The sequence below is a fragment of the Monopterus albus genome, unplaced genomic scaffold (assembly GCF_001952655.1).
Source record: "Monopterus albus unplaced genomic scaffold, M_albus_1.0 scaffold99.1, whole genome shotgun sequence".
Lineage (NCBI taxonomy): Eukaryota > Metazoa > Chordata > Actinopteri > Synbranchiformes > Synbranchidae > Monopterus > Monopterus albus.
Genome location: NW_018127979.1, coordinates 750,006 through 762,997, shown reverse-complemented (window position 1 = coordinate 762,997; position 12,992 = coordinate 750,006). Strand labels below are relative to the sequence as shown.

Below are 12,992 nucleotides of genomic sequence, written 5' to 3'. Positions count from 1 at the left end.
TGAGTGACTAAGTGACTGAGGTGTTGTGGAAGAAGATGGGGTGAAGGAGGACCAAGGGACTCACTGTGAGGCTCCTCATTGGTGCGTTCATCCCCAGGTCACAGAGGGGTGGAGAGACCAACCAGAGAGAGACTAGAGATGCAAAAAGGAGAATGTCCTAAAGGCCTGGAGGTCCTGCGGCAGCAGTCATTGAATGGTAACAGTCATAAGAGCAGTAAAGAGTGAGAGAGCAGGTGCAGCTTCAGCACATATGTATTCATCTGGTCCACCCAACTTACATAAAAACCTATTTATTCTCTCTTGGTATGTCGCCATACCAATACACCAGGATATATTCGTCCTGGTTTTTAGAGATCTCCAGTACGCTTAATTGATGCTTCTCCAATAGACTGACAGTGAAGGGAATTTTGTCTGTGGTGCTGTAAGCATATTTGAAAACATCTCTTTCTAGGAAAGTACCCATTTTACTCTGAATAATCCAGATAACACACTGCCAGAAAGTAGTTTCCCTGAAAACTGTTAAATGTTATATTTCATACCCAGAGTAACAAGGACTTGGTTTCAAGAAAGAGGTTTTGCTGCTAAAATTTTTAAATGTCATTTTTTGATGCTATGAGCACCACAAGATGAATTCCATTCACCTCCATCGTACTGGGATAGAGCAACAAATCTCAGAGACAGATGCCTCACAAGATACATCTTAAACTCTCTGCATGGCTAGATGGTGATGTAATAAATAATGTTTTTTGTAATTTGGGAGAACCAATCCATCAAGAAATCAACATTCGAAATATAGTCCAGTAATGTAAGATAGTGAGGATATATCACGGTCTATAAATTTAAGCAAATAATAGTTGTAATAATATACTTTAGTAAAATATAGTACCATCAACATAAAAACAAAAAGATCAGAAAAAAATGTGCATTCATTTTCTAATGCTCTGATGAAACGTGCCACTGCAGCATAAGCACAAAGGTTTGTAATTTCATTTAAATTTTTTTCCTATCAATGAAACGTGCCAATATCATAAAGTGAAATCCAAAAAAAAAAAATGTAAAAGAGACATATTTTATCTAGTGTTACCATGGATAGCCCTTGTTAACAACAGACATGCCAAATGAAATCAAATATTAAGTTAAAGGAAAAGGCAGCTGCTATCCCATTCAACATGTTCAACTGATTGAAATTGCTTGAATAAGTAGAATTTGAACCTCAAATGTTTTGAAATGACAGAATCTTAAAAATACAAAGTTTTTTTAAGTGATAAAAACCTGAACAGTACAAAAAGTTTGTAGGCAACACCTTTTTAAACAAAAAATATACCAAAAATGAGAATAATAACATTTAGATAAGACGGGAGTCCAGACAGAACAATGTAACTGTATCACCCTTGATTCCATTTATTCTCTTACCAAGAAAAAGTGTCTATCCTATAAACCCCATGTAGTTAGAAGCAATTTCCCTGTGTAATTGCTACACTTAACATAGATGGAGACATGAAGAAGAGTGAAAACAAAATTACAGGGTCTAAATGCTATTATGTGGCAAAGACTGCAATTACTTTTCCATTTGGAGAAAGAACACGTTCCTCACAGGCAGGATGCGATCACTGGGCAGATTAATTGTAACTTTGAGTATTTGTTGGAGGCTGCAAACTTTCTTTGCTGAAGTTTCCTTCTTGAAGGGTGCACTGTGGCAGTATCATCTTAATTATTATAGACAGGACAAAGTTTGATAGATGTGCACTCTGTGAAGTTGTTTAATTCTCCAAAATGTCCTAGAGTGAGATTTAGGTATTCATACAATCTGGTCTCAAATAGGTGCACTTTTTTTAAAGTTTATGAAAAGTATAAAGACATTTCCAAGGCAAATATGCACTCAAGAAACGATGGCCACATTAACCCCCTTTTCATTTACATGTCTGATTAATTTGAAGCTACATGAATTAATATGACAACATAAACACTGTGTGAAAGGTGCCACTTGTGGGAATAAGCACCAAGAGCTATCACCAGTGTGTCTTTTAGCTTACTGCTTTGGTTTCACGGCCCGCAAATCAAGCAGCAGCAGGTACATGTTCTCAGACAAAACACAAAATGAACCTGCTGTGCCACCTGCCAAGTTAGCAACTAGCTGGTGAACACATTGTAGGATTTAATAGTTAAAGAGCCAGTTAGCCAGAGATTTCCTTCAGGAGTTGGTGGAGATCAAGACAAAGATAAAATGAGTGTAAACAATGGGTTTATATTCATGCTGTTCAGAAACATGACTCTAAATAAATGCTAACGTTCCATATACACTTGATGGGTTTGCAAACACATTAACCATATGAAGCGGTATGTCAGTGTTGTTTAGAATAAACTTTGTCATTGGGTGCTGGCAGGAAGCGACTGGTTTTATCTGAGCTTTTCCACTGAAAGCAGCTGCCTGTTGCATGTGAAAATGACCTTGATGAAAGCAGCGAGAATGGACAATGGACAGTAAAGTTATGGGATGTAAAACCAAAACAATGAGCTCAAAGATGTTCCAATGCTACACAGAACTGTGGGTAATACAGTGTCAGGTGATCCTTCGCTATGAAATTGTTCTAACATGGCTCATCTGATCATAAATAAACCCTCCAATCCCTTTAAATGCAAAAAAGCATCTAACTTATCTTCGCATTATGTAGTACAGTATATTCAGTTTGTTGATATTAAAAACTGCTCTAACTTCTTTTCAAGTGAGATACAAATCAAACTGACACCGTAGCCACTCTTAACCACTCTTTGCCCCTCCCATCACATCGTTTCCTAGCGACAATATAAACTATAGATGTCTGTTGCGACAAAATGTATCTCCAATCCAAAGCTAGCATTACTTGACTAACGAGTAAATATGTCAGTCCAGTACGTTCTAATGACTGCTGACATACAACGCACTAGTGTTAGACAAAACATGATTTACTTCCAAATTAAAATCATATAAAATTCAAAACAGTACAAATCAGGACCATGCTATATCACTAATGTTACCAAAACAAAAAAACCTGACACATATTTGCTTTGGATGCTATCACATCCTGAAAGAGGAACACCACATCTGAGTCCTTTCGCTCCTTTTAATAATCTCCATCTCAAAGAGTCAAACTGACGCTAACCCTGGTTTTTGCTCTTTCTCTGTCCCACACAAAACAACATGACCACTTTGGGCTGTTTCGGGCTTTTAGCTGCTGAGAGCTCTCCCACAGCTGGTTGCTTAAAATGACTACTCAAAAAACGCTTCTTTTAACCTTCACTAGGTGGCAGGCGGGGGCTAATTTAAACCATGATTTCGACAACACAGGGTAGAGAAGCTGAATAACAGAAGGGTTGCAAGTAGCAGACTGTCATGTAAGGGGATAAGATAACGGACAGATAACTCATTCTGTCCTATTTTCTCTTGATTCATCAGACAATGTGTAAAATCTGACTTGATGCGCCTTTAAGTAGGTCAAACATTGCAATGTTTAATTCAGTCAGTATTATCCAACCCTGACTGTGCATTGTATTTAAAAAAATAATAAAAGCCACACATTTCACTCTAATATTAGTCACAAATAACAAATGTTGTTAATTATCATTATCATGAATTTCATGTTAGAATGCTCTCTAATTATATTCAACATTATGAAAAGTTAGTTTACTTCTGTTTGCAGCATATCATAGCACAGTCAGTTGCAGTTTTACACTGACATTTCTGAAAGACCTTCATATTGAAAATAGTCCACAAGTTGACATTAACATTACCCTGACCAAGTCTTGCTAAATATGTGAAAGGCCTGGAGCAGATCAAAGATGTGAAGGCCCCACTATGGCCAACCCACTATGGCCTGGCAGGATCCAAAGGGCAACTGTGAAATTCTAAACACATTCTGGGAAACAACTCACACTCCTAAACAAACTTCTTCGGCACTGGTCATGTAAAATTGACAACTTAATGTCAAACAAGAAATGCAAATCCTTACTGAGACTGAAAGCTGAATGGATGGCTAAGGAGCCAGGGTTACTATGGAAACGGATGAGAGCTAAGGCGCTAAAGTGTGTTAAAACAAGCTAAATACAATATATATACAAAAATGTGGGCAAGCATAGGTCCTAAACGAAGCTAACATGATATGTGACAACCCGACCACGTGACAGTGCTTCAAATACACGTCAGTATTTGATCCAGGCCTACTCCGAAGGATGACAATTTCTCCACTCCCCTGGAGTACCAACAAGCTAGCGCGCAGCAGCACCACACACCAGTCGCATCCTTAAAGCACAGCAGCTGGATGTCCAGTTACACACACACACGACGAGTGTGGTAACGTTACCAGATTAAGAAAACATAGGCTCCTGTATCACTTACGAGAGAAAGATTCCCCTTATCTACCGTGTGTCGTCCTGTCCATGACATCAGCTGGTATCCGGGTGTGTGAGAGAGGGTGCGGGAGCGCGCAGGTTGCAATCACATAAACGGCACCAGCGGAGGCGCGCAGTCGTCTCTCAATAGTAAACGCTTAAAGTACCAGCTCCTGTATCACAACAACAGTTTAAATCTCCCACATACATGTTTTGGCTCCATCGTTCAAATGATCAAATCTGGCAAACTGACATCTTAATTATCCTATAACCTAAAAAATTAAATCTTTGCAAATTACTGATTTAAGAACAGTGCGGCCAGGTCAGGGCACAACAGAGTTCCTGTGAAATGAAAGGGGCAACATCCACTCCACTCTCTGGGTAGTTCATAGGCTTTTTCTTCCTTTGAAAAATGTGCCAAAAGTTGTCTGCTCAGGGATCTGCAGTAGACTATGTTAACATTTACCCAGTTTTATGTTGAAAGGCTTAAAAATATTGTCCATTTGTGGTTGCTATGATTCAAAGATCAGTTTGACTGCCAGAAAATGACATTAAAAAGACAAGAAAGTACATCTTAAAAGTTTAATGAAGTGCAATGGAAAATTGGATTTGCATTTCTTTGCAATGTGAGAAACAATATAAAGTAGCCTCTTAACAATAATATTAAGATGCTATGTCATAATATTAAACCAGTTACTCTTGTCTTTGTTTTATGAACCACTGACTACAGAATAATGGTCATATCACTTTAAAACACTTATTAATCCATTGTTAATTATGCACCATACCACAGTGTGATGGTGCAGTTGGTTAAATGTTAATTTAAATGAAGATGAAGATGTGAAAAAAATGTAGGAACCCTTATATGGCAGTTTCACAGCTTTTGCAGTGTTTACCGTATGAGCAGATCAATGAACTCTGCAGCTTTGTAACTCAGCCTTCCCAATAACACTATAATTTATTTACAATGAAATAAAACTAATTTTATGCTGGCAAATACTCTAATTTAGTCTGAGATTTAGTCTGACATTTTGGCAAAGAAACTGCTTTATAGTGCATGGTTATGTTTTGCAGAAACGCCTCAACTCTTTGAACTCCCACTAATCTGAGCAACAACAATGATTCAGCAGAGAGAACTAATTAAAAAACACATAAATGAACATTACATCTTAACACACTGAGAGGAGCCTGGGGTGATGGAGGGCACAATAACAAAATGCATGAATGAAGCAGGTGATACCAATCTGTTACCAGGCCTATGTATCTCTCAACAGAAATTTTGACATGTTATTGTTAGTGGATCTAATACCACTAACAAAGCCCAGAGACCCATCATACACAAAGCTGGGAACCCTTGCAACTGGCAAAAATGGGCAGGATGCAGCCATTATTGTTGTTATTAACCACATCTGTGCTTTTTGTACTACAATGTCAAAATGCCCACTTCTATGTGCAGTTCTAAATAAGCATATCTTTAGTACTCTGCCTCAACTTATGCAATATTTAATTCACTGTAGCATACAAAGGTACAAAATGTTGCATGTATTCTCTACTATCTTAAAAGACAGACTGGTTTATTTATTGGTCTTTGTTGGAAGCTAATGCCTGACTGTTGTAGAACAGTAGACAGGTGATATTCATTCATTCTCTATACCACAGTTTAGAGTCACCAATCAACCTAAGGCACATGTCTTTGGACAGTAGGAGGAAGCCAGAGAGAACCCACGCAAGCACAGGGAGAACATGTAAACTTCGCACAGAAAGGCCGTGAACCCACAGCGAAGCAATAGCACTAACCATCGCGCCACCATGCTGCCCAGGTGATATTCATTGGATTTGAATTTTTGCATTATAATTTCAGATCAAAGTTGAAATGTGTGTCCTTAGTGCTGAAATATTGTTTTGAGTACACCTCATTCTCAATTGTTACTGGATTCAGTCATCATTTTCACATTTGTGCTTTGTGTCAGGAAGAGCACAGAAGTGTCTACAGTTCTGTGAAAAACTATGTGAAAAACTAACACACGTCTTTTTCACTCACCTTTTCCTTTTCCATTAATGAAATAGCTTCCTCTAGGACTCCTCGACCATGCAAGAACTCACTTAAATCCCATTTTTGGGCAGCATGCAGCTCCTCTCCAACTTGACTCAAAGCCACTCTCTCACTCACTGAACTTGGATCTTTACAGGTATCCAGACCTCTGAGTTTAAAGTCAGAATTCTGACTTTGAAATTCTGAGGTCAAAGTCAGAATTCTAGAATGTTGACTTCCTAGAATGTTGACATTCTAGAATTCTGACTTTGAAATTCTGAGGTCAAAGTCAGAATTCTAGAATGTTGACCTCCTAGAATGTTGACATTCTAGAATTCTGACTTTGAAATTCTGAGGTCAAAGTCAGAATTCTAGAATGTTGACCTCCTAGAATGTTGACATTCTAGAATTCTGACTTTGAAATTCTGAGGTCAAAGTCAGAATTCTAGAATGTTGACCTCCTAGAATGTTGACATTCTAGAATTCTGACTTTGAAATTCTGAGGTCAAAGTCAGAATTCTAGAATGTTGACCTCCTAGAATGTTGACATTCTAGAATTCTGACTTTGACCTCAGAATTTCAAAGTCAGAATTCTGTCTAGACACAGATGTGTCTACAATTCAGTGAAAAACTTATGTAAAAAGAGTGAAAACTGGTCATGAGGATGAGTTAGAGGGAATTTTTTAGACAAATTCAACAGCCTCACCACTCTAGGTATGATATCACCACTACAGCCCTTGACTCTTTCTCTTCATAAAGAACAATGTACAGGATTTCTCATTTTAGCAAAGATTCAAATTAAATTTAGTCTTTTGAAAAGTACAAAGGAAGTTAAAATTGAATCTACAGTATGTCAAATTTGCTTTTGCATCATCAGTGAGCCGTGGGTGTCCATGAGCCTGTCGCCAGTTCACCATTTGTTCTTCCTTAGCCACTGTTGGTAGGTACTAACCACTGCAGACCAAGAACACCCACCAAGACCTGCAGGGTGGGAGATGCTCTGACCCAGTCATCTCACCATCACAGTTTGACCCTTGTCAAAGTCACTCAGATCCTTACACTTGCCAATTTTTCCTGCTTCCAACACATCAACTTTAAGGACTGAATGTCCACTTGCTGCCTAATATACCACACACACTGACCGGTGCCACTGTAACAGATAGTCAGTGTTCTTCACTTCACCTCTCAGTGGTCATAATGTTATGGCTGATTGGTGTATAAAGATGTCTTTTGAAAAAAAAAGACTTTTTTTTCTCTTGGCTCTTGTTCATTATTAACAACAGCAAAAGACTATAAAAACAAAACTGCAGCACCATAGAGAGATCATATGAAAAAAGAAAGGAGGGGGGTCTGCTTCTAATTACATCTCAATCTGGTGACCTAGCTTTTCATTTTGGCAGTTTTCCCCACTCCAGCGCCTGCCCAGGACTGTGCCGGAGAGTCAGGACTAATCAAAGGCACTTGTATGGAGAGAACTGTTGGCCTCTGAAGGGACTGAGCCAGTTCAGGCCAGCCTGCTGCTCTGTCTCTCCTTCTTTTTCTTCTCCCTCTCACTCTCTCTTCCTGTCCTGACTGTTTAAGAAGAGAAGATTGGGGAAATTCCTTCAAGCTACTTTATTTCAGGTTTCTGTGGGATTTAAACATGCACACTGGGGTTGTGGTACAGTCTATGTTAGTGCCATTGATTGTGATTCTGCTGTCTACCGTGGATGACACTTTGTTGCAGTCGGTGAGGTGAGTTTCCACACAGCTTTGTTTTCTCCTTGTTTATTCTGTGATAGTCTAGAGAGCAAGAAGGAAGAGGGAGGCGCTGTGTTTTGCTGAGAAAGAAAATGTTTGGAGACCACCGTGTGGAAAAGTTTAGGAGTGACTATACAGTACGTGGAGGCTGCACTTTTGGTTTTTTGTGCGGTTTCTTCATGTTGTTTCACATCCCAACTCTCATAATGTTGCATGACAAGTCAAATGGTAAAAGTGTGCTTCTTCATTTCTATTATTTAATGTTGTATTGCACTTATGAAAACCTGAAGACAAAGAAGTGTAAACAATGTTCTGACAACTTTCATAGTTATAAATTTGGTGCAAAAGAAGCTTCAGTGACACTGGCTAGAATGATGGTTATGTAGGTCAAAAATTTATTTCTGCAAAAAAAATTTTGCTTTTGTATATACTGTAAAATATGGAATGTTTAACTTAAGCCCCTAATACGTTAAACCCTCTGTATTTGAGTCGACTGTGAAAATCGAAAGAATGAAATAAAGTCAGTCACTGGAACTGATTAAAATAGGAATGTGAAAGATTAATGCCTGTTTACCTTTTCCTTTCTCAGTGGAACCTCAGTCTGCTGAAGTGTAAATGTTGCCATTAAACTTAATGCAGCTGCAGCAGTTATTACAAGCAGGTGCATCATGCCTGCTGAATATAATGTGTATGTTCTACTTTACAGTGTGTTTATGGGACAGCAGCAGCAAACCTACACTCTATCACAGAAGGTCTTCTCCATATAATCTCTACCTTGTTTATGTAGCTGGTGTGCCATCATAATTAACTTGACAGTGTGAAAAATCAAAAGTCAGTAATAAAGGCTATGCATTGTAACTTCAGAGCCAAAGAGTGTGATGCTAATACTAAGTAAAGCCCATATGACATTCACAATGTAAGCAATTTCTTAGAGCATATGGGTTAAAACAGAGGGTCTCAACCTGTACTCATAAAGCTAGGCTAACAATTTCAGTGATGACAGTGATGATGCTTTCGTTCTCATTAGTTTAGGTTAAAGTGCACTGAGTGCTCTAAACATGTTGAACCCTGTTTCTATTCCAGCCCTCTCTAATAGGTGGCATCAACATCAAGAGCCTCTGCTATAGTATGTTCATTTCACAGAGGTTATGTTCCATGTACTGTAGCGTGTCAGGACAACCACAGGGGAGACAGTGCAGACTGTGCATTTTTCTTCTTCTTTCATAAGTGACAGAAGAAAAACTTCACTGAGCTGCACTGTTCCAGACATTTATAAAAACAGTTCTACAAGAGATGTATTGGATTTGAGTATAACATTATTACCACCCCCATGGTAATATTTTGGCATTGAGACAACCCTGCAGGGACTGGTTAACAAGCTGATTATGTTGCAGTATGCCCAGGATCTCCAGGCCTGATTTTATATCCCAGTCTAACCCTGGGTAGTGAAGCCTGAAATGGGAAGACTTCCACTATCATTGTCTTCTTAGACATCTTCTAGATTACAATACCCATAATGACAAAGTCCCTTGTTGCTGAGGCTGAATCAGGAGGTATTTTACAGACTAAACAACCCTGGCAGCTGCAGTTCACAGTGATGTAGCAGTCCAAATGACTGACTGAGGCTGGAGGAGGACAGGGCAGTGTAACATAGAGACAAGATCATACTTGACTGCAGAAAGTCACCTGATGGAACGACCTCAGTGTGTGAAGCCCATGTGAAACTTGTGTAACCTGGACATGACACAGGAAACACACACATTCTGTATTTAATTTAGACTTAAGTGTTAGGAACACTTGATCTGTTGATTGTTTGAAATGTGTATACAATTACCACATTTTACAGCCATCCAATATAAAGACAAAGCAGGAACTGAAAAGGAACGTCAGACAGTATCCAGATGAAACAAATCCTACTGAGAGAAAACATGAAGTAAAAACAAAGTTCAGCTGCAGCTGCTGGTGAGGTGAATGTGAGGTGAAGCTGTTTCTCTGCAATTAGATAAAGGGGGGGGGGGGATGGGGGGGGGGCGTCTATACTTGTTAGACAGGAAGTCCACTATTTGTAATAGTTACTTGTTAATGTCATATTGAGTGTTATTAGTAAATTAAAGCCAAATTAACTGAACTTAGTATGTGTAGTTATTTTCAGTTATTTTCGCCTCCCTACCCTCTGGCCGAAGGTTCACAAGTGTGAAGTTTAGGACCTCTAGACTGAAAAACTCTTTCTTCCCCTCTGCCATCAGACTCCTAAACAGCTGAGGAGTTTGTTACCAGGAAATACGTCATGTACTGTTGACCTGTACTGTTTACATTCTCAGTTTGCACATGCATAATTGCACATTGACTGTTGAATGCTGCACATGCTGCTACCATGCAGCAGACAATCTCTATTATATTCTTATATGTTTTATTACATTGCTGCATTTGCCGCTTAAAGTGCCTTAGATTTAGTGTTACTTATTTATCTACTTTATATTTCATTTGTATTTTGTGGCATTCATGTGGACGGCAAAGTAAGAATTTCATTGTACAGGGAAACACGTTTCCTAACTGTGCATATGACAAATAAACACTTTGACTTGACTTGACATTACTTGTTATGCTTAAATTTGTATGTACAAGAAACACTGAAGCAATGAAATGGACTCACATTGAAGGTAAACACTATTAAATTATAAATGTTTATGAGTGTTTTTATTTAAACTATACATTTTGAATATAGGTCTTTGTTGAAGTATGAAGGAACACATTGCTACCACAGGTATCTCAGTGAAAAACTTTCTGCTCAGCAGTGGTATTTTGCTTTTCAAACAGGCACATGTGATAGCACACTTGATCCTTGACCTCAGAGTTTGCAAAGCTGCAAAACAACTGATGTTTCCTTCTTTTTCCCCAGCCAGGTGGGAGGTGAGTGTAGGCTGTCCACAGAGTCATCTCTGCGCCGCTGCAAGACACCTGATGGCAAGATTTGCAGCGGGAGGGGCAAATGTGACTGCGGCACCTGCATCTGCGAGGCCACGGATCCGGGGAAGTTCTACGGACCTCGCTGCGAGTGCCACAACTGGGTCTGTGTTACATATAATGGAAAAACTTGCAATGGTGAGTACACTATGTACTGACATGGAGCCAAATGGTTTGGTGTTAAAGCAAAGAGTCAGATATAACACTGTTCTACTTTCTTTAATTGGCACACTGGCCAACAAAGGTTTGATTGTCTGGGGTTTTAAAACTATCTGCCACTAACTGTGCACCATCTGACAGCTCAGCATGTTTGAGGTATGGTTATAAGTAGTGGTCAGTAAGTGATACTGCACTGTTAGCTTACATCAGAGAAGCTCACCTGCTGAAGATGCTTTAGCCAGGTACTAGGAAGAATGAAGCACTTAAGGGTGTAACCCTTTAACCTACAAAATATATTTAGGCTTTTAATATCCTTTTCATTTTTATTATTTGAAGTTAAAAACATGCTTTTCACAGATTTGGAATGGCTTTAGTGAATTTTGTTTCATCTGTTTCTCTCATTATTGCTGAATCAGAGGGGTTTTGGGGGGGTTTTGTGTCATGCCTCTCAGTACCTTGGCAGTACTTTAAAATGTTTTGTCATAGACAGCTGGTTGGTTCTCATACATTACCAAGGCATTTGCTTTTGTTGAAAAGTATGCTTTGACCTTAGCCTGTTGCCTGAAAATTCACATAAAGAGCACTTAACAATGCATCCACACTCACAAACATGTTGCCTCATCAGAAAGTCTCCACTTTCCACAATAATCTTCCAAGAACACAGAATTGACAGACCCACATATTACAGAGAGAAAAATTAACTTGATTAGTAAGTTGTTATACTTAACTTTACAAAGCTCATTAAGTAGGCTAGACATACTCTGCAAGCTAATATAGAGGAGCATCAAAGGGAAAGGTGATATTCATTTTACACTACTTGGCTGCTAATTTACTAGGGACATCAGTCTAATACAACAGCCCTGCTAAAGAGTTTTAGGTGTAAATTTAACTTGTTTTTTTGTGTGTCATTCTTATAGGGTTGATAAAACCTTTAGAATTACTGTTTTTGTATGAACAGTTAGTCAAATGATTACATATGTTGTAATGTGAAAGGGACTGCTCATGTTGATTAACCCAAAGAGAGTTGTCATCAGACTTTAGCAGTCTGTCTTTGCTCTACAGAGCTTTATAATTTGTAAGAACGTTTTATGTCACTGATTCTTCTGTCCATGACTGTACTGCTTTCCTCTCATTGCTTTCATAGCATTGTTTCGAGATACACGCAGCTGTTTTCAGCAGCAACAACAAAAGAATATTATTACTTTGTACCGAGCTGTATTTCTAATATTTACTCTACCTTCATTGTTTGGAAAATGAATGACGAATGGATGAATCGGAAAGACAAATCCAAGAATCATCTCTAACTATAGCACAATACAGTTCAACAGCACTACAAAGCCTCTTAAAGGTTGATAAAGTTAAATTAACAACTAAACACCAACTTTCTACAAAAACTGAATGTATTGCAGGGTTGATGTATTAAACCCCATCAGCTTTTGCTAGGTGTATTTAATAAACTGGCAACTAAGATACAACATAATACACTGTAGGTACAAGAGGAGTGGTTTCAGTTTGTTAACTCAGCAGACACTTACTTACCTTAATAGTTGTGAGAGGTGCTGATCTTTGTATAGATGTACTTGAAAATAATATCTACCTTTATCTTTGGTGTCCTCTGTAGTCATCGGGCTATGAGTGCCCTGGTTTAATGTGTCTTTCCTGGACAGGTCTAATGGAGATATATATGTCTATGCGTGCAGGTGAGGGGTGGAGTGATTTATTTTGGTATATA

The 12,992-nt window shown here is 38.6% G+C and overlaps 2 protein-coding genes across 8 annotated transcripts in view; one reads left to right on the top strand and one right to left on the bottom strand.

Annotated features, from left to right (window-relative positions):
- nalcn (sodium leak channel, non-selective) overlaps positions 1-4,477 on the bottom strand; it is a 78,000-nt gene extending 73,523 nt beyond the window's left edge. For 3 of the 6 annotated variants that reach the window (XM_020609553.1, XM_020609555.1, XM_020609557.1), the window contains exons 1-2: positions 4,373-4,477; positions 65-174 (exon numbers count right to left, since the gene is read on the bottom strand). Coding sequence is in view for 2 of the 6 variants with exons in the window: in XM_020609557.1 (XP_020465213.1) it covers positions 65-91 (27 nt within the window). In the remaining 4 variants the exon portion in view is untranslated. The remainder of the gene's footprint in view (positions 1-64; positions 175-4,372) is intronic. The other 3 variants (XM_020609554.1, XM_020609558.1, XM_020609559.1) reach the window with 2 other exon arrangements.
- A 3,361-nt stretch (positions 4,478-7,838) lies between these two features.
- itgbl1 (integrin, beta-like 1) overlaps positions 7,839-12,992 on the top strand; it is a 37,211-nt gene continuing 32,057 nt past the window's right edge. For both annotated transcript variants that reach the window (XR_002275634.1, XM_020609266.1), the window contains exons 1-2: positions 7,839-8,131; positions 11,037-11,239. Coding sequence is in view for 1 of the 2 variants with exons in the window: in XM_020609266.1 (XP_020464922.1) it covers positions 8,040-8,131; positions 11,037-11,239 (295 nt within the window). In the remaining variant the exon portion in view is untranslated. The remainder of the gene's footprint in view (positions 8,132-11,036; positions 11,240-12,992) is intronic.